The sequence below is a fragment of the Eublepharis macularius genome, chromosome 10 (assembly GCF_028583425.1).
Source record: "Eublepharis macularius isolate TG4126 chromosome 10, MPM_Emac_v1.0, whole genome shotgun sequence".
Taxonomy (NCBI): Eukaryota; Metazoa; Chordata; class Lepidosauria; order Squamata; family Eublepharidae; genus Eublepharis; species Eublepharis macularius.
Genome location: NC_072799.1, coordinates 67,898,518 through 67,926,112, shown reverse-complemented (window position 1 = coordinate 67,926,112; position 27,595 = coordinate 67,898,518). Strand labels below are relative to the sequence as shown.

The 27,595-nt window shown below is 43.0% G+C and overlaps 1 protein-coding gene across 1 annotated transcript in view; it reads left to right on the top strand.

The window, feature by feature from the left end:
- The first annotated feature begins 6,626 nt into the window (after nucleotides 1–6,626).
- Nucleotides 6,627–27,595, top strand: part of AADAT (aminoadipate aminotransferase) — a 28,697-nt gene continuing 7,728 nt past the window's right edge. The window contains exons 1-7 of the mRNA XM_054990303.1: nucleotides 6,627–6,805; nucleotides 16,141–16,257; nucleotides 17,949–18,117; nucleotides 18,924–19,056; nucleotides 22,351–22,425; nucleotides 25,501–25,710; nucleotides 27,502–27,567. Of these exons, the coding sequence (XP_054846278.1) occupies nucleotides 16,191–16,257; nucleotides 17,949–18,117; nucleotides 18,924–19,056; nucleotides 22,351–22,425; nucleotides 25,501–25,710; nucleotides 27,502–27,567 (720 nt within the window). The 5' untranslated portion in view covers nucleotides 6,627–6,805; nucleotides 16,141–16,190. The remainder of the gene's footprint in view (nucleotides 6,806–16,140; nucleotides 16,258–17,948; nucleotides 18,118–18,923; nucleotides 19,057–22,350; nucleotides 22,426–25,500; nucleotides 25,711–27,501; nucleotides 27,568–27,595) is intronic.

The window sequence follows — 27,595 nt, the reverse complement described above, 5'->3', positions numbered from 1 at the left end:
ATCAGTTTCCTCCCCACCTTATTCTCCAGAATTAGTATTACCTAAAGAGCAGGTCTCCTTGGGGTTAGGGGGAATTAGCAACAAGGAGAAGCTTGCCAGAGGGGGTAACTGGGATCTTTTGTGCCAATTTTGCGACTACAGACTAACACAACTTCCTCTAGAGAACCCTTTCAATAAGCAAGCAGATGTTCGATCAAAAGGGGGTTTTTATTTAAAATACTACAGATCAATTACACACAAAACTGCACTCCCGGTGCACGCGCAGTGCGCTTACCCAGGTGCCGCCATTTGCCCTCTTGCATGGAGGGAGAGATGGCTTTTCCTGGGCATCCAGGTACTTCTGGGGAGGCATGGCTTGGCCTATATAGGCAAGCCCCGCCTTCTTCCCCAAAGGAGTTGCCATTGCAAGCTCGACCCACCCTCCTCACGCCCTTTTGTATTTGCAGTACAGGAATAGCTGGTCGCTGTTTCACAGGGCCAGGTAGGAATTTTTTCACCCCTTGCCTGATTAGCTTATTGGCATGGAGTGTTTTTCGCCTACCTTGTACTGCTATTTAGGGAGTTTGAGTGTTAAGTTTGTGCAGTTGTTAGGTTCCTGGCAGGTTAGTTTGGGTAGGCAGAGTGGGCCAGTGAGCACCCGGTGGCACCTCCCTATTGGTGGGGAATAGGGGGTCTGTTTTGGATTGGCTGGCAGGCTGTACGGCTGCCAGCTGAGAGGACAGACTGCCTGTGGGACCCTCTGGACAAGGCCTTCCCTCAAGCTTCACAGCTGGGGCATATGGCGGTTTAAGGGGGGAACCACTCACCTGGCTGGCTGGGTTACAGCCATGCAATTAGATGGCTCGGGCCTGGGGCAGGGGGTGCTCGCCCATGCAGGTTGAGGAGGAGGTCCAGTTGACCCCTTGGCTCGACCTGTACCACTAGTTTTACCCATTGCCGTTATTAAGTTCTTATGTTATTGTTGGTCAATAAATGGCCCTGTTTTCACCCAAGCTTCTGTGTCTGTCTCTTCATTCCAAATTGGAGGGGGGGGGGCAAAACACACAACACACACACAGAGCTAACTAGAAAAAAACAGGGATGAAAGTTGGAGAGAGTTGCAAAGTTGGGTTTATAGTTACCAGATCCAGAAGATTGGGGGTGTCCGAGGGAGAGCAGCTTCAGTGACCAGCACTTCATGGCAAGAGGGAGAAGAGCTCAGACATGCCATTTGAGGGCATGTGGAAGGTCCAGAACACACACACACACACACACACACACACAGAGCACATGGCAGGACAGTCAGTTATACTGTGAAACATGCCCTGAGGCAGAACTGGGAGTCTCTGCCCTAAAACAATGCCTTAATGGTTCTTCCCAGGGTGGGACAAAGGATTGGGAAACTGTTTCCAGGGTGAGACAATAAGGCTGGTGAACCGTCTCCAAGGTGGAATAATGAACTAGGAAGGTTTGATTTGATCTTCTTGAGAGGAACTATAGGTGTAAAATGATTATTTGATGACCCACAATGGCTGGATGGGTGAAGCTATATTAGGAGAATGAGTAAAGGGTAGAATTGGCAGAGAGTGTGAACGGATTCATTCAAGTAGTTCTGGAGACCTCCTTTGTTCCGTGGTTATGCACAAACTCCAGGGTGTGGGGCTAAGTTAGCCTTACTTCTCTTCTCACATTCCAGTACTTTTCCATCATCTGCCTAGCCAGGCAGCTTGTCTGTGTTTTAAACACATGAGAAGAGGGGTTTATGATATTGCCATATTCATAAGCCTTAATATTGTGAGGGCAAGTATGACCACTTAGATGCAATTTCTGTGCCTCTGTCCATTATTTTAGAGAATTATTGGCAATCAAGCGAGGTGCCAGAAGATTGGAGGCAGACAAATGTTGTCTCCATCTTCAAGACGGAGGAAAAGGAGGTTCTAAGTAAGTACTGACCGGTCAGCTTGACATCTATACCTGGAAAAGTCTTAGAACAAATCATCAAATAGTCAGTCCTTCAGTATTTAGAAAGGATAGCTGTGATCGCTAAGAGCCAGCATGGGTTTCTCAAGAACAAGTCATGTCAGACTAACCTTATCTCTTTTTTTGGGAAAGTTACTACTTTGCTGGATCAGGGGAAAGCTGTAGACATAGTTTATCTCAATTTCAGTAAGGCTTTTGATAAGGTTCCATATAATATCCTTGTTGACAAGTTGGCAAAATGTGGTTTGGATCCTATTACTATTAGGTGAATCTGTAACTGGCTGACAGATCGCACCCAAAGAGTGCTACTTAATGGTTCCTCATCTTCTTGGAGAAGAGTAACAAGTGGAGTTCCTCAGGGATCAGTCATGGGACCTGTTCTGTCCAACATTTTTATAAATGATTTGGATGAAGGAATACAGGGAATGCTTATTAAATTTGCAGGTGATACTTCAAATATGGTTGAAGACAGAGTAAGGATACAGGATGATCTTGACAGGCTGGAAAACTGGGCTAAAACAAGTAAAATGAATTTCAGCAGAGATGAATGCAAAGTTCTGCATTTAGGAAGGAAAAATCAAATGCATAATTATAGGATGGGGGAGATTTGTCTTGGCAGTAGTATCTGCAAAAAGGTTCTAGGGGACTTTGTAGACCATACGCTAATTATGAGTCAGCAGTGTGATATAGTCGCTAAAAAGGCAAATGCGGTTTTGGGCTGAATAAACAGAAGCACAGTGTCTAAACCACGAGAAGTGATGGTTTTGCTCTGCTCTGCTTAGACCTCACCTGGAGTATTGAGTTCAGTTTTAGGCACCATGACTTCAGAAGGATATAAACAAGCTGGAAGGAGGGCAACGAAGATGGTGAGGGGTCTGGAGACCAAGTCCTATGAGGAAAGGTTGAAGGAGCTCAGAATGTTTAGTCTGGAGACAACTGAGAAGCGATATGATAACCATCTTCAAGTACTTGAAGGGCTGTCATATAGAGGATGGCACAGAGTTGTTTTCCGCTGCCCCAGAAGGTCGTACCAGAACCAATAGCTTGAACTTAAATCAAAAGAGCCTCCGGCTAAACATTAGGAAGAACTTCCTGACAGTTAGAGCGGTCCCTCAGTAGAACAGGCTTCCTCGGGAGGTGGTGGGCTCTCCTTCTTTGGAGGTTTTTAAACAGAGGCTAAACGGCCATCTCACAGCAATGCTGATTCTGTAAACCTGGGCAGATTATGAAGGGAAGGGCAAAATGGGTTACATCAGTGCATAGTTTTCGTGGCCTTCTTACATGCCAAGGGTAATGCCGATCATCACCTTGGAGTCACGTAGCAATTTTCCACAGGCCAGTTTGGCTAGGGATCCTGGAGGGGTCTTGCCATTTTCTGGGCATGGAGCAGGGGTCACTGTGGCAGTTGGGAGGGTAGTTGTGAATTTCCTGCATTGTGCAGGGGATTGAACTAGATAACCCTAGAGGTCCCTTCCAACCCTACGATTCTATGATCTGGGCCATAAATATTGCCCCCAAATCTCCAATATATAGCAGTAGTTTTTCCAGCTACTGCCCGTGGAGACACAAGGTCACCTCAGTCTCTACACCCCACTCTACTCTTCGCATCAGGACTCTACAGAATCTCCACACTCTATAGAACAGGTCCATCATTTTGTTTTCTCCTAGACAGGTAGCTTTTAGGGAAAGGTTTTTGGTTGCTACTTTGCAGTCTCTTTCTTTCTCATTCCTTGTAACAGTTAATTTGGCTTGTTATCTCAATAAAAAACCCTTTTTCATTTTAAGAATGCTTATTCCCCCTCATTGAGTTCTGGGCTGTATCTAGACCTTAGTATACACTTATTAAAGATCCCAAAATATTGTTTTAAATACCCTGCAATACACATTGGCCAACAAGGAGACACATTTGCTTGTTACAGGGACACCACATGTATAGCAATTTGGGTAACAACTGCATATGGAAAACTGCATGATCAAGTGTTCAGTATGTACAAAACTAACACATCAGTTACCATGTCAGTTACCACAACCATGAAATGACTCTCAGCACCAGATCTCAGTAGCTTAATATCTTCTGAAATAACTATAAACCCTTCCTATTTGTACTGACTTTCATTACCAGGGTTGCGATACAAACCTTTTTTATTTATTCATTTAAAGATCCTTTGTATTTTAGTCAGTACGTTATTTTCTCCCTTGTGGAGATGCAAAGCAGCTTACATTGTTCTCCTCTTTCATTTTATCTACACAACAACCCTGTGAGGAAGGTTAGGCAGAGAGTGTATAACTGCCCTATGGTCATCCAGCAAGCTTTCATGGCAAATAGTTTAAAAGAAGAATAAAAATAAACTAGATTTTTTTCTTGATTTAATAGTCAAGGCCAAAATAATACAAATGAAAGATGGTTATTGTGGATTTTCCAGGCTGTATCGCCGGGCTGTTCTCCGGCCATGAAAGCCTTCAACAATATAATACAAATGAAAATTCTGGACGATCATTTGAAGGATAAAAGAAATGGGCCTTCATTATTTTCTGGGGTGAAAAAAAATGATTAAAATTACTATTTATTTAGTCATCCTAAATCAGATGTGAGAAAATATTTTTGGTATTTCAAGCTTAGTACGATGCAGGGATCTATGGAAATGTAATAAAAATTAGTGCAATATCTAAATTAAGACATCATTAGATCTTCAAATGTGGAATCCCTAGTTGTGTTTTTACCCTTTGACCCATTTCTGAAGGCAGAAACGGCCTTTTTGCAAGAGGTTTTCATCTGCTATGTAGCACATCAAAACTGCAAATGGGAAGTCAATGAATAGCAAAATACGGCTGATAGCACAGGTGTTGCCCTACTGAAGAAAAAGGCCAACTGGATGCTACACACTGTCTAGCACACTGCTGGTTCTGAATAAATGTTTAGCAGAAGCAGCAGTTGCCTGATAACAGTTGTGTGGCTTTAGACTCACTTGACTTTATAATATGAATCTTACTGATTTCAAAGCAAGCCTTTCATAAGCATACATTATTAATGCTAATCTAATGATATCACCTTCTATGCTCTCCATTTAGTTATTTCACAAACCACTAACGGGTCCTGACTGGAATTAACCCTTACAGTGAAATTCAGATCGGTAATAGCTCAGGCAGGACTCATTCCTTCCAGTTCCACAAACTGCCTACAGTGAAGCAATTACTATGAAATGGAATAAACTGACACAATTTTGCTTGAGACTGTCATTTTTTGTTGTTCAGAGTAAAGCACATAGGCGACATCTAGCGGTCAGTGAGAACTCAATCACAAATGTCTATGAACAGGACCCTGCAAAAGTCACCTCATGTGTCTAACTAGACACATGCAAAATGGAACACCTAAAGGTAGCCTAAAATGCTATACAGAATACTGAGTGACTACAACCAATTAATTTAACAACTTTTCTTGTTGTAGGTAAAATATATAATTTAAAGAACAGAAGTGAAACCTGTTTGTGTCAAATATTGGCTGGCCTGCCTCTGATATTAAATCCTAAAAATTACCTCAGTGAAATCTTGCCACAACTGAATCTATGTATGTCACTTTTTAAATCAAATGTTGAGGTGACAGTAAGTTTAAACAATAATTAAAGTGACCAGTAACAAATATAGTTGAACTGAACATCCAGCCTGATGAAGAATTCTGAGAAATTCTAAAGCTTGCACATAGTTTTGTGATATTTTATTAATTCATTTATACCCTGCCTCTCTCCACAATGGAGACCTAAAGTGGTTTACATTGTTCTTCTCTCATTTTTTATCCTAAGAACCCTGTGAGGTAGGTTAGGCTGAGCATGTGATTGGTTGAATGTCACCCAGCTTGTTTCCATGTCAGAGTGGAGATCTGAACGTGGGTCTCCCAGATCCTAGTCTGACACTCTAACCACTACACCACACTGGCTCTAATTGGCCTTACTGAAAAGATGTTACACCTTTTATTTAAAAAAATCCTATGGACCAATATCACTATCTACTATTTTAATATTCATGCTCAAGTAAATGAAATAGCTTGAGTGACACCTTTTCCACAGACATAACAGTTTCAGTCAAACTGTCTTTGGCTCTGCAATTAAGAAACCGAATATATTTAAAAGGGTCCAGACGCTAACTTTTAAACTTGCCTATGGACAAATTGTCTCTACAGTATGCTAATAAATCACATAGATCAACTTTGATAAATGCTTAATTCTCATCCAGGTGTGTAGGGGATAAAACCAGGGGGGGGGGCGGGGAGAGAGAACCAGCATCCTGCACATGCTCAGTAGCATTCATTATGTTTCCAGAGTTTTGCTTTCCCATCGAAAACATGGGGCTTTAATAGGGTTGCCAGCCTCCAGGTGGTGGCTGGAGATCTCCCGGAATTACAACTGATATCCAAGCCACAGAGATAAGTTCACCTGGAGAAAATGGCTGCTTTGGCATTATACCCTGCTGTGGTCCCACCTTCCCCAAACCCCACCCTCTCCAAGCTCCATCCCCAAATCTCCAGGAATTTCCCAGCCTGGATCTGGCAACCCTAGGCTTTAATCACCCTGTCATGACCCCCTAGTCCAAGTCCAGCTCTTTCCTAGACACAGCGACCTCCCATGTGCTCTTTAGCAAGATTTCTTGGAACTGAACAGCATATGCAACTAAACCGCATGTGCACATGCCCAGTCGGGTATCAGGAAGGCCCGGCAGACGGAGCCCAAAGTCTCCGCGGGCCCAACAGCCGGCTCCAGGGCCTCTCTCCTCGAGGCAAGGCGGTTTTCGCGGGCAGCGGCAGCAGAGGCGAGGCTTCCTCACACCTGCCCAGCGGGCGGCGTTCCCGGGGAAGGTTAGTGCGACTCTTTCCGCGCTCCAGCGCCAAACTCCACCAGGCTTTGCCGAGCGCCGCGTTCGCCGCGTGTTTAGGCCGGCTGATTCTCGAGGCCGAAGGGCTTCGCTCTGTGGCTGGGGCGGCACGTCCTCCGCGGGCCGGGCTTCCGCGGCGGCAGCCGCACAAAGGCTCGAAACGCTCCTTCGGGAGCCAGCGGCGCGGCGTTACGCAAGAGAGCCTGCCTGCGTTTGGTGCTGTTGTGACGCTCGGCCGTGCGGGCGGAGGCGGTAGAAGAGGGAAACGTCGCTTTCCGCCTCACTCCGCCCCCCGCCGGCCGCTAGAGGTTCCTGGGAGGGGCGGTGCCTTTAAACAGCCTTCGAAATAACCAGCAATGCAAGGGGCGCTCTGCACGTGCTCAGGGGCACCTTCTGTTTTACCCATGTTTATTCGCTTATTTTTAAACCTACATTGCCTGCTTTCTTCAGCTGAAGGCGGCAATAAATGCCCTTTTAGGTTGAGTCCCCGAACTTTGCCTTACTTCTTAGGTCAGCGGGTTGCAGGGCTGAAGCTGATGAAAAGGTAGAGATGAGTCTTGCTCCAAGGAATTTCTTTAAGAAATCATGCTTTAGTCCGTTTTGGGTGCACCTGCAGAGAGACTATGCTGTTTAGGGATCGCTTGTCCCTTTCAAAAGTATTTCTGAGGATGTGCTGATAAAAAAAGGCAGTAGACAGTAGCACCCAGGGGACCACATAGAGATGGGTCTGCTGCACTTCTAGACCAGTTCACTGCCAATTCTTAGGTCATCTTTTCGGAAGACGTTCTTCAGATTATCAGTGCAGTCTTGCATTTCTTCAACCCACTTTAACTCACTTGTACTGGATTCCACATGTACTAGTTGCATGGAAGTGCCTTATACTGACTTAGACCCTAGGTCTGTCAAGGTCAGAATTGTCTACTCCGATTGGCAGTGACTCTCCAGGGTCTCAGGTGGAGGTCTTTCACAGCACCTCCCACATGATCCTTTTAAACTGGAGGTGCCAGGCCTTGAACCTGTGGCTTTCTGTATGCCAAGCAGATGCTGTGTTCCTGAGCCATCATCACTCATATAAACTGAAGTCGGGCAATTTAGGCTTCAGAGTGGATTCCCAAGGTGCTTTGTTACATCTGCACCATATCCCTCCTGCTTTGGGGGGACTTCTTCAGTTTTATCTAATTAAATTCTAAAACATCATGCAGATAGGTGTCTGTCCAGACTGGGAAGAAGAGGTGGTAGAACCCTGGAGGATGAGATCCAAGAGCCAGCGCCGCCTGTTAGAGGAACACTGTGTTTATCAGCGGTATACCTTCTGCCAGCTGGGCACATCCGCTTTCACTCAGATGCTTTTCATTTCAGAACCATTACTATTGGTGCTTCTTTTGTATTTCTCTTCCTTGCTGACCACACGCTGGCCAACAGTTTTCTGTCAGTATTAAACAGAAATAAATATTGCAAATGTTCCACCCCTCTAGCTAATATAATCCTTCTGTAGGGTAAAAAGATAGACAACACTATCCACTTTTGCTTCTTTTGATAGAATAGAACGAAGTATTACAACCATGTTAGGTAACCCCTCACTGTGGCACACAAGTCCCTTTGCTTGCCATGCCAGACCTGTTCTCTGCCCGGGCAACCAAAGCAATGCCCCTGAGGCGCTGGTAATACCAGTGGGACAGGCGGCATGGGAGAATGTGATGCTCGTAGTTCATGCCCACCTTTGCCTCTGGGACACAGGCCAAAAGCTGTTCTGGAAGCAAGTTCCTGAAGAGCTGGGAGTTGCAGTGAGAACTGACTTGCTCCCAATGTGTCTGGCCATGTGCAGCCTTTGGCACTCTCTCCACCCCTATTTTATTTGTTGGAGCACCAACATCTTCACAGGTAAAACAATGCGTGACTTTCAAGCCGAAAAGGTTGCCTACCCATTCCTTCTACCAGTGCTTAGTAAACTTTTTTAATAGAGAGGAGGATAAACTTTCTAATTTTGATTTTATATATATTTTTTAAAATCCCTTTTATAGCAGAGAAATCTTAGTTATGCAGAGGATCTTTTCCTGCTGTGAGAAAATCCTGCAGTAAGTAATGAAAAAAGAATTTTTTAAAAAACCCATAAACATAGAATAATAAACATAAACATAGAATAATGTGAGGTATAAAAGAGGATGTTATCAGTATGTGTGTATATGTGTGAGAGAGCGCCATTTCCATAAAATTGTTAGTAATTTAGAAAGAAAAAAGAAGCATAACGTGAATGTGTACTTCCAGCTAATATGGAAATATTTTCTATGAATTTAATAAAAAGTGCAACTTAAAAGCTTAGTATGCTTGCAGTTTCTATTCTCTCTCATACATGCATACTCACACTTACTGCCCTAAATGATGGGGGTGCAGTAGATGTAATGGTACCCCCTGAAATGAGAAATTGAGATTTAAAATTAATTAATGAAAAAAAATAATTCAACATTAATATCACTTAAGTTTATTTTCCCCCTACCCCTGAATAATGTTAAAGTGCTGGCTCTGGAAGGAACAGCAGAGTCCCGCCTGGCTGGCCTGGGCTGAGCTGGGGGTAGGTGGGTGGGAACTGGGCAGCTATACCATTAGTTCATCTTCATTTTCAGCAAGCACTGGAGGAAGAGATTGGAATTAGTGCTGGCGGAGCTGCAGTTAATCTTGGTGGGTTCAGTATTGTGCTGTCACTGCCCCCTTCCCCATTGCCAGTGTTGTGCAATGGTTAGAGTGCAAGACATGGAATGGGCAGGTCTGTGTTAGGGATGTCTAGCACCCTGGGGTTTTTTTGCCTCCTGGCACTTTGGGTGCTGGCAGGAGAATATGGGGAGAAGAAACTCATGTTGACGTACTTATATCAGAAAAAAACATAAATGATATGGCAGATGCTCTAGCATTTTGCAAAAACTCTATGGTAACCATTAAAGGTCTCTTTAACTGGAACTGGAGCAGTTAATGAAAATGCGAGGAAGCACAAGAAAATATCTCATGGTTTTCTGTCTCACTATTTTTTCTAAGATGTATGTTTTATTTTTGTTCAACCAATACCTCCTTGTCTTTCTATGATTAAACTTTAAGGAAAGATGATGGTAAGGAGTGTATATAGACCGGTGGTACTCATTCTGTGATGCACAAAGAGCCACATTCACAATTATCCTCAACCAAAAGAACCACGTAGCTACTTATGCTGTGTGCACCACCCCACCAACACACACATACAATAATGCAATATTACATATTAAATATATAGCTGTAACCTTCTTAATTTCCAGATTACTCCAGAACATGTAGAGTTGCCACTGCCTATCACTGTGGAAACTTAGCTAACCCTTCTATACCGGGAGTGAGAGGAAGGGTTTGAGAATCAAAATTCCAGCAACCCGTACCCTCTTGTTTTTGTTCATTTAATGTCCTAGCTGTCAATCATCTTGTATTTTTGTTCTGAATTGCTCAAGACTCATTGGCCAAAGGAGCAGTATAATTAAAAGTATTTTTGTTCATTCAGTTTGCATTTATGAAATGCTCTGTTGGGGTTGTTGTTCTAAAAGTCCACCTCCCTTTCCCAGCTCCATGAACAGCTCTGGCCTGGGAAAGCCTAGAGGGAGTAGGCTGTGTTGCTCTACACTTGCCCAGAGTTGGCTTCATCTTCCTTCATCAGGTGAAGCCCCAGCTAGCTTCTCTTTGCCCAACAGGAGTGAGCATGACATATTTTATGGATGTTTTTTCACCATGCCATTATGACTTTATTCTTGCAACAAGTAAAATGAAGAATGGGCAAATGTGAATGAGCAAATAAGTGACATGTATCAATATATCTTTGAGGTGTTGAAGAAACACTGATATACAAGGTCAACATGGCCTATGGAGTGTGACTGAAAAATGTATGGGAAAAGAGATCACGGCTGACGAATGGGTTGCTAGAAACTGAGGAACAGCTGCATGCATCTTGTGAAGACCCACTAGAGAAAGTACAGACATAAGCAAAACCACAAGGGTGTAACCAACTAAGGACACTTGCACAAACTTGTGGTCAGGTGAATGGTCTATTGGGTAACATCCAAAGCTGAGGGTCCAAACTGGGAACCAAGAACTGAAACTAAGAACACAAGAAGGACATCTTTAGCAGTAAGAACTTCAGAGAAAGGAGCAGAACATAACCATCAAGAGGTGCATTATCCAGACATCGCAGTGCATGGTATCTGCTGTCTTTGCAACACAACTGGCCTCCTAAGTGAGCACATTAGGATAATCTCTGTATTCATTGCTGTTGATGAATAAATGCTACATGCATAGTAGCCCTCTCCTATTTAACCCATTTATTTATTTATTTATTCAATTTATATACCGCCCATCCCAGGGGCTCTGGGCGGTGAACAGTTAAAATTGATAAAAACAAAAACTAAAATCAATATACAAATAATAAAACAAATTAACAAGGTGCAGTGGTGGGGAGAACCTTCCCCACCCCAAAGGTGGGAGGCCGACATGGCACCGCCCCCTTCAATCACCAAACGCCTGGCGGAACAGCTCTGTCTTACAGGCCCGGCGGAACGATAATAGCAAAGTTCCTTTGTGGTACTCTGATTGTAGGTCAAGATGATGTTTTTACATCCACTGAAAAGAAATGGGATGGTTTTAGGACCACCTGGGAGGAAATGGAATAGCATTTCCTCTTTCCAACCCATCCCTTTTGGGCTTTGGATGCAGATACTTAATTATTCTGTCATTAATGTTTCCAAATGCCTTTGTGATGTCTGAATAGACCTATTAGGTGTGACACTGCAATTCTGGTGCTTTTTTAAAAACAACTTCCCATGATCCATTTTGGATAAGGGTAGAAGGGGAATAATGACAGTGCCTTGTACCCCTAGGGGTGGAAATCACTACAAATAGATGTTTTGAAGGCAGAAGAAACTAGTATGTGAAAAATCTGGTTAAAACATTTTAAAGATGATTTTTCTATTGTTCTTTCTAGAGACAGCATCTTTTCTTCCAGTCTGACATGTTGTGACACAACCATGACTGCTTGCATTAGACAAAGAACTTTAAAATACAATCCTTAATAGAGCCAGAGAAACAAAGATGGATTCTCATTAAATAGAATGAATAAGTGATACTCATTTGTCACACCTCTCAGCTTGATTTAGCTCTGCCTAGGGATTAGGGAAAGAGTATCTTCTAGAATAATAAAACAAATAGGCAGAATCAGGGCTTTTTTTCAGCGGGAACGTGGTGGAACGGAGTTCCCGCACCTCTTGAAAATGGTCACATGGCTGGTGGCCCCGCTCCCTGATCTCCAGACAGAGGGGAGTTTAGATTGCCCTCTGCGCCAGCGCGGAGGGCAATCAAACTCCCCTCTGTCTGGAGATCAGGGGGCGCGGCCACCAACCATGTGACCATTTTCACCAATGGCAATTTAAACTTTAAAAAACTCCCCCCTTGTTCCAGCTGACCCAAAGTGATGTCATTGTGTGGTCTTGAGTTCCACTACTGAGTTCCACCACCTCTTTTCCCAGGAAAAAAGCCCTGGGCAGAATATTCAGCTTTGCTTGCTTTCTAACTCTACATTCACCTTTAGAATGAACTCTACTAGACATACTTCAAAATGGGGATTGTGCCAAGTGTGGCTGAACTGAGGGCTGTTACATGCAACCCGAAAGCAGACCGGAGCAAGTGGCAAATTCAAAGTGTATTACATGGCAAAGGTTTCACTTAATTGCTCTAGGCCACTTCCAGATCAATGTTTAGGATCTGATGAAGTGAAAAGGCAGAAAACATTCTATTACATACAGAAATGCTGCGTAACCGTTGAAATCTAATTTGAATTTTCCATGCTCATAGGATTGATTTGTGGTTGTGTGGTTCATCCTTAAGACACTGATTCAGGGCAGGGTTACACATTATATTGAGGACTGCGAACCCTTCCCAGCCTCTCCTCCCCTCCTTGCAGACTCAGGGTAGCCCACTGTTAAGAAACAATCTAAGTTAGAAACGGGCAGCATCAGTGATAAGAATTTTCAAAGCATCAGCCGAACCAGTGTAGGATTATGGCACGTTATAATGCCTTGCGTACATAGAAGTGAATGAAATACGCTTGAGAAGAGGAGCATACCAGGGTGTCTGTTAAACAGCAGAACTGGGTGTGAACTTGCCAAAGTAACAGTAGCAGAGAAGTAGGATTTTTTTTTGAGCTTCTGTTTGGAAGAAACAGGCAATGTAACAAAATCGTCTTTGCAGCCTTTGATACAGTAGGCCATGCGATCCTGTTGAGATGTTTGGAGGCAAAAGTCGGTATCAAAGGATATGCCTTGGATATGCCTTGGACGGATTTAAATCATTGTTCATGGAATGGACTCAAAGGGTTGCTGCTGGAGACCGGCTGTCCTCAATGTGAGAGTTATCTTGCAAGGTTCCATAAGGACCTTATCCCCCATGTTATTCAACCCCTGTGCAAAGCCTTTAGGAGAAATCATTCGTAGTTTTGGAATTGGATGTCATCAGTATGCAGTAGAAAAGAGCAAGAGTCCAGTAGCACCTATAAGACTAACAAAACTTGTGTCGGGCAAATTTCTTCACAAGATTGATCGATTTCCATTCTGTACGGCTAAATATGGTGCCTTCCATGGAGACAGATCAAGATAGGTAGCCATGTTAGTCTGTCTTTTCTACTGCTACAGACAGACTAACACAGCTACCCATCTTGATCAATATGCATGTATATCCAGCTGTATATCTCGCTCTCAAATCACCACAGGATGCAGTAGAGGTCTTCAGTCACTGCTTGACAGCTGTGATCAGATAGCTGAAAGCAAACAAATAGAAACGGAACCCAGACATGATGGAAGTGATGTTGGTTGGAAGGGCAGAGCTCTTGAAGGACATTGTGCTCCCCGCTTTCAGTGGGGTTCAGTTGACCCTTGCGGGCTCAGTTAAGAGCCTGGGGGTTATACTGCATCCAGCATTGCTGCTAGAGAAGCAAGTTAAGGAAGCTGTAAGAACAGGCTTTCTTCCAACTCAGAGCCAAACTACAAGTGCCATCAGTCATGGGTCCATCTTGTGGCCACCAATGCCGTTTTAAAAACAGTTGTGATTCTTTAAAAATTGCTGAGGGGTCTTGTGGTATGGCAGCCTCAGCCCACCCCCCCTCCATCCCGCACATCCCATTTTGGCACCTGAAAAGGCATGAGTGGGGGCGGGGGCGGGACACAATAGCTCCTGGGGCTGCTGTATGTGCAATCTGGGTTGAGAGATGACAATTTTTAAAGAATCACAACTGCTTTAAAACGCTGTTAGCAATTATGAGATGGAGCAATAGCTGTTGTCACTTGTAGTCTGGCCCTCAGTCTAGCCTGGAAAATACCCCCTACCTTGACACAGTTGATCTGACAACCTGGATCTGCACCATACAGTAACATCAAGACTGGACTACTGTAATTCACTATACATAAGTCACACCTCAAAGTCAAGTCAGAGACTCCAGTTGGTGCAGAACCCTACAGCTCAATTATTGTCAGGAGCTAGGTGGAATGTGCATATTACACCCATTCTATAAGCACTCCATTGGCTGCTCATTGGTTACTGGGCCCAATTCAAGGCCCATTTGTTAGTTGCCAGGCTCAATTATAGGTTTTGGCTATCACTTACAAAGCCCTTCATGGGCTTAGTCCTACCTCTCTCCTTCTGCTGCACTATGGCAGCTTCACCCATCTGAGCAGGGCCTTCCACAGATACACCTTGCACATGAGCAAAATCCAAAGCTGCCCGTACATGTGCATTTTCTGTGGTTGCCTCCACCCTATGGAATGACCTGCCTGAAGAGGTCAAGAAAGCTCCAACTCTCCTGGCTTTTCCCAAACTATGCAAAACTGAATTATTCAGGAGGGTTTCATTAAATAGTTAACAGGGCTGTGCTGTAGGAAAACCACTCAGAGAGATGCTTTAGAAAAGGGATACAGACTGTAGTCTCTACTACTACAGAAGTGTGGTTACCCGTTTGCTGTGCTTTATATCACATAAGCCATTTTCACACGCCCCTATAGGGACAGCCCACTCACAGAACGCTACCAAGAGTAGGGGAGACAAACCCGGATAGTAGATAGCACTGAATACAAAAAGCCGGGAATCCACCAGTTAACCAAATCTTACTATTAAATATAAGTGCAAAGTGCACTTATGGATAACCTTATAGTAAAAGACATGATCTAGGAGTGTTTGTGACCGGGAGAACTCTGCCCTTCCATGTTCATTGTGCCTAAGAAGAAGTGTTTTCAACACGAAACGGGAACTGGAAAATCTATGCACGCATCTGCCCGTCAGCACACTCATCTTCTACCCCTGTGTGGACTGTGGTCTACTTACCTGGTACTTACCTGGTACCCTGGCACAGCTTTTTCCTACCTCCAGATCTCCCATTGTGGATTATTTATGGATTTTGTATACGGACTTTGATGAGCTGAAATTGCATTCATATTTATATTCATTTATTGCTATTGTACACTGTTTACACTGTTTGCACCTGCACTTTGCACTTATATTTAATAGTAAGATTTGGTTAACTGGTGGATTCCTGGCTTTTTGTATTCAGCACTCACAGAACGCTGGCAACATCCCCCTTTGCAAAACAGTTGCAGGCTGTTTGGCTTCTGTTTTTTCAGCACCTTTTCTGGGACTGCAGAAAGTGCATTCCCAGAAAAGACGCCAAAAAACAGAAGCCAAACAGCCTGCAACCATTTTGCAAACAGAGATGTCTGGATTCCTGGGGAAAAGCTGCCAGCATTCCGTGAGTGGCCCATCCCTATAAGGGTGTGTGGAAACGGCCTAACACTGCATAGGCATTAGACAATATATAATAATAACTGTATAAAAACTATAATAGTTTTACCACTCTGGTCCATAAGAGTCATTTTAAAAAGAAGGTGGGATGGGGGTGTTAATAAGAACTTTTTCATTTTCTTGAACTGATACTCTATAGGAGTTATATGAAACTGTGCCTTAGTATGGGTACCTTAAACGACAAACTCTGGTTTGATCATTCTGGATGCCTGAACAAAGAATATTTGGTAAATATTCTCTAGTTCTCTGTGTGGCAAAGAACATCTACTTTGATTGTAAGATTTGTTTTGATTATAAGAACGTATGAAGGATGCATAGCTAAGTTGAGTATGTAGGAACATTGCCTAACTAGTATTTAGGTAATGGGGTGAAGTTCATTTTGTAATGAAAAAGCTATTGTTCTGTGAGTGTTCCTTTTGAGTTTTTTAAACACTGCTTTGAAAAAGCAATGATTCCTTTCATTCTCTTTTCTTTCAGCCTAGATCAAGTTTATTTAGGAGCTGTATTTGGTGACTGGCCCAAAAGCCATGAATTATTCACGATTTATAACTGCAGTAAGTGCAGCAAGAAAAGCCTCTCCAATAAGAGTGCTGAGTAAGTACATTTTTCCATGATGGAACCACAATCCCAAGTTTTCCTCATATTTTTAGTATGGGTTTCTGATGGGATTAGGAGGAGGACATGATACAAGAGTCAGAAAGAGGAGCTGGCACAGTTGAGATAATAACAACAGCAGCAACAACATATGATTTATATACCACCCTTTAGGACAACTTATCACCCACTCAGAGCACTTTACATAATATGTTACTATTACCCTCACGGCAATCACCCTGTGCGGTGGATAAGGCTGAGAGAGCTCTGAAAGAGCTGTGACTGATCCGAGGTCACCAAGCTGGCTTCAAGCGGAGCAGTGGGGAGTCAAACCTGGTTATCCAGATTAGAGTCCTACCACTCTTAACCACTACACTAAACTGTCTAAAGACTTACTTTCTGTGGAAGTCACGTTTGGCATATTAAAGATCCCAAGCCCAGTCTCCAGCATCTCCAATGGAAAGGATCTCAAGTAAGAAGAAAAATCTCTACCTGAGATCTTTGACAGCTGCTGCCAGGATAGACAAGACTGCGGTAGAATGGACCAGTGACCTGTCACCATAAAATAGGTTTATATGTTCAAAAGCAGAGTTCTGTCTAGAGATAAGAATGAACCAAAAAAACCTGAACCACGTGATTCGTAGTTCATAGCATTCCACGGAACCTCGAATCACAAACTTCCAACCTTTTTCCAGTTCGTGGTTTGTTATTCTGTGGCATTTCAACTACCCTGCACTGGCTGCTGAAGCCAGTCCAGGGCGTTTGAAACAGACAGCCCCTTTCTTCTGCTGCCTGGGCTGTCTGTAAAACTGACAGCCTGGGCAGCAGGAAGAGAGGCTGTCATTTCACAGCCCCCAAGCCGGTTCCAACGCGGGGGCTGTGAAACTGACAAACTGACAGCCCGGGCAGCAGGAGAAAGAGGCTGTCAGTTTCACAGACCCCATGTCGGTTTCAGCCCATTGGCTGAACCCAGTGCAGGGTCTGTGAAACTGACAGCCCCTTTCTCCTGTGCAGGGGCTGTCAGTTTCACAGACCCTGCACTGGGTTCAGCCGGTCAGTGAAACTCCAAACCCGGCCATGGAACAGCTGGAAAAATCCGTTTGTTCCGCAAACATGCGTTCCCATGGAACACGTGTTTCAGTGCAAACAACCAGCCATTCTGTACAGAATTTTGTTCCGTGGTTCGTTTCGTGCCTATCTCTAGTTCTGTCCAGGAGAGCACATTTGTGGTTTTGTTAGCACCTCAAAAACTTTCCCAGTCCAGATTTTGTGATGTACCACAAACTGCAGAATCTAGGAGTGTACCCAAATAAGTTTTGGGGACTTGGGGAACTTAACTAGTGTGGAAAGACTGTTTAGAAATGTTTTAAATAAACAAGTAAACAAATAAATAAAATCAATGTTTAAAGATATAAAGAGGGCTGACTTTACAGTTACAGTTCCTAAACACTTGGGGGACACTTGTAACACTTATATTTTACTTGAACCTTTAATACTATTTTATTTGAACTTTTAATACTTTAAATTTTAATGGTCTTTTTATTATTCATTTTTTTCCTTTCTGTTGCACTGTATTGTTTGGTTACCTCTCTGACTACTCAGTGGAATAGGTAGGAAGTCTAAATAAACAAATAAATAAAAACATGGGTTAAAAAGGCCTTAAATCTTATTGATCCCTTTTTCTCCTTTAGCGGAACTGATGCAGACGTCTCCCCCATCACTCATTTCCCTGGCTGGAGGAGCACCAAATCCCAACACTTTTCCTTTCAAAGCAGCAAGCATAAGCATTGAAGATGGAACAAGAGTTGAAATTGGGGAAGACTTGATGAAGAGAGCTCTCCAGTATTCTGCCTCAGCAGGGTACTGTACAGGCACCAGAGATCTAACTCATGTTCTCAAAGTAGCAAGTTCATTAAAAAAGTATTGCAGATAATTGTTAGGGAGGCAGGTGCAGTCACCAGTAGCATTTTGTGCAGTGTACAAAGGGTCTGTCATCGGAACTCAAAGAAAATGTATGAAGGCTTGAGGAATTTACATAGATGCAACAGAAGGAAGGCATACAGGTTTCCTTGAGTTACAACCTGACCTGGTGGACTGGCCACCCAGGGTTATCTTGCATTCTCCCAGCATTCTGCCCACTGGTTAATTTGGGGGCGGGGGCTGTCTATAGATATCTCTGCCTCCTGACTCAATAATTTCAGTTTCAGAAGTTCAACCTGGTCTGCTTGATCATGTTCTAGCTCTGAGGTTGTCATGTCTGCAAACAAGCCCATTGCTTACCATGTGTATATACTGGTTTAAATAATTACATTGGCTAAAATAAACTCACGTCCCCAAAACCTGGAGCCGAATCAGGAAACAAAATAGTTGGGTTGGTTTAAAACTCTTTAAGTGAATAGAAATTTAGTTTAAAAGAATAATAATTAAAAATGATGTTAATTGTGAAATAGTTTCGTATTGATACTTTACTAAGACCAAAATTCACTATGCTGTTTCGATCTTAAATGCAGCATCCAGTATCCCAGTATAACTTTACTTCTGTCCATTGCCTGTGCTAAAAATTCTTTAAACAAAGAACTAAAGGGATCTACTTTGACCAATAAAGGGTAACTAACGTAACATACATATTTAGCAGCTTACTGATGTAAATATAAATCTGCATTCAGCATCCCAGAGTTGTTGTCGTGGCTGAAAGATTTACAGAGGAGTCTTCATAACCCTCCAACAGCTGACTATAGACCTGAAGAAGGAAAAATGGAGATGTGTGTCACCACTGGCAGCCAACAAGGCTTGTGTAACGTAAGATTTCAGACTATTAATGTGTGTTAAATATATTAACCATTCTTCTTTTTTTCCTGATTAATTGCTTCTCTTTCTCCGCGTGAGATCCTACCTTGCTTTGCAAAAAAAAAAAAAATCCAATGCATGAAATGTACTATTAGTAAAAAGTTTATATTAAGATGTATACAAGTAAGCTTTTAAAGAGGAGTCAGTACTATTTTTTCTCCTACAAAGTGAACCCAACTTCCCCCCCCCCACCACCACCACCCAGTCTTCACAAAGTTTCTGTTGTAATACCCTGTGATTCCATTGCTGATTAATTTATTATTTATCCAATACCCAAAAGGAAAATTAGGGGGGGGGTTGAGGTATGCCATCAAGAGGGTCATCTTACATTCACATATATGTTATAAGTGTATACAGTAAAACAAAACTTTTTGTGTATAACGTTTTTAGGGAGATCAGCTTACATGGTTTGTCTTTTGGGGAGGAGACTTGGCCACCCCAGAAGTGTCTGCAGCCTCACATCTTCAGTCCTGTGCACCTTTGATCCCAGCATGCCTCTAGCCGATGGGGGAGGCAAAGGTGGTGGGCAGCAAATGGCATGGTGTAGTGGGTCAGCCACACCAGGTTGCACCAGCAGCAGGCTGAAGTGCCGCTGGGCAGCCACACCCTGTGGTGGCACAGCATCACATCAGCTGGTTGAACCAGGGTAGGGTGGAAAGAGAGAGGAAGAGCTGGGCCACCCTCTGACACAGCACAGGATCACACCCTCTTTTGAAGACTCATGAGGTAGGGCTCGGGCCCCCTTGTAACCTCTCCCTTAAAAGGAGGGCTGGCTGAGCTCCAGGAGAGGTGTGTCAAGGTCCTTTTCAGCAGCTTGGGGAGAGGATACAGGCTGAAGAGAGTGGGCTGCAGGTGAGCATAAACTCCCCATCCTTTCTAAACAATGAGGCAGCCCTGAAGCTCCAGAACAAGAGACAGTGGAGGGAGCTTTGACCCAGGAATCCAACCCCAGGGAGACAACACAGACACTTTTACAGTTAAGCATTCAAAAATTAATCTGTTGTCTTACTTCTTTAACAAGAAACAAACCTGGAATCCATTCTTAAAATGTTAGTGGTCAAACCTTGTTCCTCATGTCCTCCTATGCCATCACTTCTGAACAAAGCACGCAAACCATGGTTTGCTGCTATAACAGACCCTCCCTTTACTCTCCCCACTGTGAGGCAGATTTTCCTGCCAAAACTGAGCAGCCCCAAGTAGAATGTTAATATTTGTGGTTTTGAAAGTCTGTTTGTCCTACCCTAACATGCAGTTGTAATTTTGGCTTTTTAGCCCAACCTAGAAACTTGATGGGGGAAAGTAGGAACCTTCTTCCTTCTTGTTGCAAATGGCACTAGAGACTGTATAACATTAAAAAAAAATAACTTACTTTAACAGACAGTGATAGTGTAGTCAGGGGATGAAAATGCGAAGGTAAAATGTTGTTGGTAGTACAGAATACACTTTGAGTAACAGGCAAAAATAGTACCCTTGAAACTTATTTTCATATATTCTTGGTCCTTAATAGTGAGATGTGTTTTACTTAGTAATTTAGTTACAGCAACAATGTTCTTCAGATGCATCTGATGAAGAGAGCTGTGGGTCTTGAAAGCTTATGCTACAATAAAGTTGGTTAGTCTTAAAGGTGCTACTGGACACTTTACTATTATGACTGCTCAGGTTTCTTGAAGCGGTTCTTAAAGCCGTTTTCTCTTCACAACATACCTGGGGTCCTCCTCAGAGCCAAACCCCTCTTAGAAACTGGGCAGGAATTAATCTTCTCAGAAGGTATAACCTTTCTGCTTTTGGGTTGAAAGAGAGTCTCAACCCATTACCCAATCACTTTCACCAGAACACACTCCCAGTTCTCTCCTGTCTGTATAAAGCATGCTTCAGGTTACACTGACACTTATACTTTGAATTCTTAGATAGAATTCTTCCTTTGGACAGTAACACTACAGTTAAGGCAGTTAAGTTCTCTCTTCACCCAAAAGGTGAACCTGTCTGACTTGTGAGTCTCCCTCGCACTAAAATCCTGTCAGAAACCGACTGTCTTCAGACTGGTTCTAACTGACTAATCAAAGAAGAGGGAGCAACCTGTCACTCAAGCTCTCCATTCTAGGAAATAGTTAACCCTTCCTATCCCAACTCTCGTATTTTACTGCACTTACTGTTGATTTTAGTGTTGTTGTTTTCTTGTTTTTATTGATTTTAACTTGTTCACCGCCCAGAGCCCCCGAGGATGGGCAGTTTATAAATTGAAATATAAATAAAATATAAAAATATAAACTTCGGAAACCTGCTGTTAAGTAAAGTCTGTTACAGCTGCATTTAGATGTAACAGCAAATTTGCTATTTAATTGTATTTTATGATTGTTGTACCCCGTCCTGAGCCCGCTTGCAGGAAGGGCGGGTTAAACACCGAATAAACTTAACTATCATTTATTGAGAAGGATGGTGTAAAAATATGCAGGGGGAAAGAAGGAGTGTGCAAGCCAATGTGGTTCAAAGTTTAAGGAGCATTACCTCTGGAGAGCTGCACTTTGGGAGAAAGAAACACAGATATAATTACATTTCTGTGCCAATTACTTCCTACAATGAGGATTAAATTTTCAGAAAAATACCTGGGAGAGCTGTCCTTGAAGATGTCTGTCCTGGAGTGGGGCTTGTTCTCTGTGGGGTTTATTCTTGTTGCTTGATTCTTTTTTTCTCAAATAGAATTAACTTCATTTGACACAATGAAACAAATTTTTAAAATGTGCAGTTTGAGTCTGACAAGGCCGTTGTCCTGTATTAATTGCTTCCACGTAATTACTAAATATTTACTGTTTTGGCCAATGATCTGTGAAATAGGCAAAGTTTATCATCACATAAGCATTTCTGCAGTATAAATATGGAACCATTTGCTAGTATTTCAATCCATTCTGTTGCCATTTATATTCCTACAAACAAAAATAATGGATTGTGGTGGTACAGTTGAGTAGGATTTTATGTTCTGTAACTTCACCATTATAATTAGGTTAGGGGTTTTTGTAAGTTAGCTTTCCTTTTTTCTTGTCTGTTCTTTTCTCCCTAATACTTGCTGCATGACAGCTGATTCTTACTGAGAGATTAAATGTATTTTATGAGTTCTTTTAGATGGTTCATATTCCATAAAGTTAGTAATTCATGCTAATGGTTTGCACTCTGTGATTATTTAAGACTATATTTTGGTCTACAGCAGAATTTACTAATGGTATTCAGGCAGCCTTTTAAAATATTTTGTAGGTGTTTGAGATGCTTATTAATCCTGGAGACACCATCCTGTTAGATGCACCCAGCTATCCTGGGACACTCGCAGCGGTAAGTATTCCATAGGTCTGCAAAACCTGTGGCAGTAACGGCTATTTGTATTATTCATGCGCACTTTCAACATCATTTTGCAGCCTAGAGTTTTTATCCTTTCCTGAGCTCTGGAAATCTATAAACCGGTTAAAGATAATGTAATTATAAATGCTTATCTGGGTTTCATAATTTTTTATCTCCAAATGTGTGTGCATTTCTCAGTTCCTTATTTATCTTAGAACTAGAAATGCCTAAGAAAATCATAGTTGCATGGGACAGTCTCTTGCTCATGGGATTGTGGTGCAGCGTTGAGCACCATACTGTCATTACGCATCGAGCCATACAGATCGCAAAGCCAATCTCCCTAGCTGTCATCTTCTTATACTGAGCAGAAATATGGTGGGCTCATTGCTGGACTTTGGGCTTCTGGGGACTAGATGTGCTGAATAACTTCATAAACAATCTCCATGTAGAAACGACCTTAGGCTCACACTACACATTATGCATTACATACATTCGCCACAGGGATATGCTGCCATAGTCCAGCTGAAAGTCCCGATAGGCAACTCCTGTGTAAAAGCACAGCAGGGGCTGATTTGAATCCAGACCATGGAATGGAGGGAGGTCTCCTGCCTTCCCTTCCTGCGCACTATTTTCAGTAGCCAAAACTGCCTGGGAGGAAGGCAGGAGCACCTCCTCCCCTCACACCACAGTTCCGATCCAAATTGGGCTCCTGCTACATTTCTACACAGGAGTTGCCAGTGGCAGCTTGCAGCTGCAATATGATTGCCAGTCCCCATTGCAACTTGGGTAAAGCAGAACGTGTAGTTGGGACCTTAGTAAATAGCAAATACTTCTGGATCCTTTAGTGGGTCTATCTGCATCAATCAACCTTTATCTTAAAATGTTATGTTTAAAATTGGGATGGCCTGGGAAGCTGTGGCTTGCCAAGTTTCCATGACATGAAACATGAGGGAAAATCTCAAAAAAGACTAGTCTGGGCTGGTTGACATATGCAAAGCCACTATTCATTCTCTCTATAATTCCTTCCATGTAAAGAATCCTGGAAAATTCTCATTGCTGGACAGGATTGTGCACAGAAGCAATTTAGCCATTTCTGCACTGGTGGCTGTGTTTTTTCTAGTCCCCGTGATTGCCAAAATGTCTATAAACAGTCTCCATGGATGGCTTCATTTAGATGGAATTTTTTGCTCGTGTTCCTGCCCATGGAAAGGGTTGCATGGGAGGAAATCCTGTTGGTATGTGCAAACTGGCCGTGTGTTCAGTGGCTACACACATACCTCATGCATTTAAATGAAATACACCATCAGGTGATAGTTATAGATTCAGAGAAATGGTGGAAGAAATCTTATCCCTGTCAATGTTACCTATAATATTCCAGCATTCCCTGATTCTACAAATCACCGCGGGTGTCAGGATGATTTATTACTTGACTTAGTGTATTATTGGCAATATTTTTTCATTAGCTATTCTGGGGGACAGTATAAAACTTTTGCAGCTACATTTTATTTATGGCCTAATAAATGCTAGTTAGTGCAGAAAGAAAAATTGCAGACTCTTTATTTTAAACTTATACTATAATTGCCCATGCCTTTCTATTTTCTCTGCCATTCTCTTAACATTATTGAATTTTCAGTCCAATTGCTGAACGTCCTGCATTTGGGGCCATTAGCCTGTCTTCTGTTGAGACAGAGGAGTTTATGGTTCTGGCAGTCTCACCTAATCTATGATGAGGCATAGACTGGGGTGTTCTGCAGATTACTGGGAGGTGAACCCCACTTTGCCAGCAAGTTTACACTGAAGAGAGAGCAGCATTCAGTCCTGGCTGTCTGAGTAATCTTGAGTTCTTTTAATTAATGCATTACATTTTTAAATATATACTTTTTTAAAGTGTCAAGCGTACACTTAAAAACTAGCCAAGGGGACACTCTCAAAACACAAGTGTGCAGTAGGATGCCTGGAATACAGGGGCCGTGGTGCCAACGCCTGGCTGCTGGTTTGAGACTCCTTGGTGCCTTAAAAAAGTAAAGTGAAAACAGGGATGAGGAGGACACAACAGGAAAAAACACACAGTCCTGGTGGATTATTTCACTTTCTTCCCTGTTATAGTTAACAAATTATTATTTTCAACATGGGATTCATGCGTTACCACTAGTAGGATAAACAAAGGTAAACAGAGTAATACCGTTTAAGTCCATGGTGAGGAGTCTGGAGACGAAGTCCTATGAGGAAAGATTGCAGGAGCTCGGTATGTTTAGCCTGGAGAGGAGACAACTGAGAGGTGATATGATAACCATCTTCAAGTACTTGAAGGGCTGTCATATAGACGATGGTGCAGAGTTGTTTTCTGTTGCCCCAGAAGCTCGGACCAGAACCAATGGCTTGAACTTAAATCAAAAGAGTTTTCGGCTAAACATTAGGAAGAACTTCCTGACAGAGCGGTTCCTCGGTGGAACAGGCTTCCTCGGGAGGTGGTGGGCTCTCTTTCTTTGGAGGTTTTTAAGCAGAGGCTAGATGGCCATCTGACAGCAATGCAGATTCTGTGAACCTAGGCAGATCATGAGAGGGAGGGTAGGAAGGGTTACTGTCAGTGCTTAGTTTTCGTGGCCCCTTCTTACACGCCCAGAGTAATACCATCGCCACCCTGGGGGCCAGGTAGCAATTTTCCCCAGGCCAGTTTGGCTAGGGATCCTGATGGTGTTTTGCCATCTTCTGGGCATGGAGCAGGGGCCACTGGGTGGTATGGGGGGTGGGAATTTGTGTATTTCCTGCATTGTGCACAGGGTTGGACTACATGAGCCTGGAAGTCCTTTCCAACCCTATGATTCTATGATACTACTCTGTATGTAACTGTTTAGGATTGCAGTGTTGGAGAATTTAAAATCTTAAGGTTGATTTACAGGGGGGAATCATCAGTATTACAACACTACAGCAAGTGCTGACAATTGATTTGTGAAATACAAAATGGATTGCTTGAATAAGAGTGCAATCCTAAGAAGAGTAACTCTGCTTAGGATTGCACTGTAAATGTTCTTGTCTCTTCTTACCTTTTCTTATTATTTTGATTAACAGCTGAGACCATTGGGATGTAACATCATCAGTGTTCCCAGTGACCATCATGGTATTATTCCCAAAGGCCTGAAAGAAATTCTTTCCAGATGGAGTCCAGAAAGTACAAGAAAAGTCAACAGCGACCTCCCCAAATTTCTCTACACAGTTCCTAATGGCAGCAATCCCACTGGGACCTCATTGACAACGGACCGCAAGAAAGAGATCTATCAGGTGTATCAGTCAGAATAATAGTTTGCAATTTAAACCAAAAAATGATGATTTTGGATCAGGTGAATCTTCTCGATGTTATATACCATCAAAGTGACAGAAAGGGTTGAGAAGAATACTCTTATGTTTCAGGGGGTTTTGAGGGAGAAGCCATGTGTTTCTGTGGAGTTCTATGTACAGGATCTATTGTGGCCCTCATAGGATTCATCGAGGTGGACACCAGATGGCAGAAAGAAACAGGCAGCCATCTCTCCCTCTTAGCTTTAAGCATACAGTGGGATTTGGGAGGTGGTTTCCCCAAGCTAACAGTGCTGTAGCTCTACTCTATCAATCAAGTGGTCTTATCCTTAAACATAAAAGCTGAGCCGTGTTCCCGACAACTCACTTTTTATCCTGGCACAGGCACATTGAGTGCCCTGCGGTGCACCTGTGGCAGGATAAAAAGTGAGTCAGCAGCAGCAGGCCTCTGAGGGGCTGCAGAGCTGACGGGGAGGCAAAGCATGGGGGAGTTCCCCCTGTACAGTCTTCCTGCTGCCTTGGCAGCAGCTGTGAAGTCACGCTACACATCCCCACCAGCTCCACGGCCCCTCAGAGGCCTGCCTACAGAGCTGGCGGGAAACCGCAGCATGTGTGAGCCCCCCCCCCCCCCCGGCATGGCCTACCCACCTTCTCCATGGCAGCAGCAGGGCCTTGGCTCTGTTGCTAGTTCAGCCATAATTGTAAACATATTGGCTTGTTGCCGCTCTTAGTAAATATATAGTTTATTCACTAGGGCCAGGGTGCTGATGAGGTTAGGATGTAAATCATTTGTCTTTATATGAGCTCTAAGTCTGTATTGCTTTATTCAGGAAAACATTATTGTTAGAGCAGAGGAAGAATCTGTTGCAAACGGTTAATGATTAGCCTTACTCAAATGTAACAAGGGAACCTATAAACTTTCAAAAAAGTATGGTTAACGCTCAGTTACAGCTCTATAGTCTGATCCGTCAGACTGTTCCAGACACATGAATTTAGAAATGTTCATAGAGCTGTCTTAATCCAGACCATTTTCTCCATTAACTTCCAGCATTGACTAGTGAGATCTTTAGTGGAACCACTGGCCATTCTTTGGGGATGATTGATAGGGCATAGGGGATTCTCGCACATTAACATCAGGACTGGGAGCCTGTGTTGTAGGCAGAAGGCTCTATGCAGTCAATGCAACCACACAGTCTAGCAGGGGATGCCAAGATTAGCAAAGCGGAAGGGGGAGTGTGAATTAGCAGCGATATACTTTGTAGCGGGTGCTGTGTTCCTAGTGCTGATTGAGGCTGCCAAATGTGTAAGGGCATGAATTTCCCTCCTCCCTTGCAGTGGCCGACAGTTTCAAAAAATGAACTGCTTTTCCATTGTTTACATCCAGGGACCAAGCTGAGCTGCATATACCATTTTTGCATTCATGAATCAGCTCCCTTCATTGAAATGAATGAAGACCCCCCAGTATTTGTGCCAGATAACATTAAATATAAGAGTGCATGCGGCTCTCCAAATCGGGGCCACTAGTCTGTACCGATAAAACATATTTACACCTGGAATGAAATTTGAATTCACTCAGCCCATCTGAATGCTTCCTGGCAACATGGGATTGTGGAATGAAATAACGGTAGATCTTTTGTGGAACGGGAGTCATTCAGTTGTATTTAAAGATTCCCTTACTTTGAATGAAAAGTCTTACGGAAAGGAGTCTTTGGATCCAACCCATTTTATTTTAATAAACTGTTCTTATATATATGTGTGTGTGTGTTTTTCTTTTAGCTTGCAAGGCAATATGATTTCCTCCTAATAGAAGATGATCCATATTACTTTCTTCAGTTTAGTAAGGTGAGCTCTCATTTGGTCTGTTTGATGC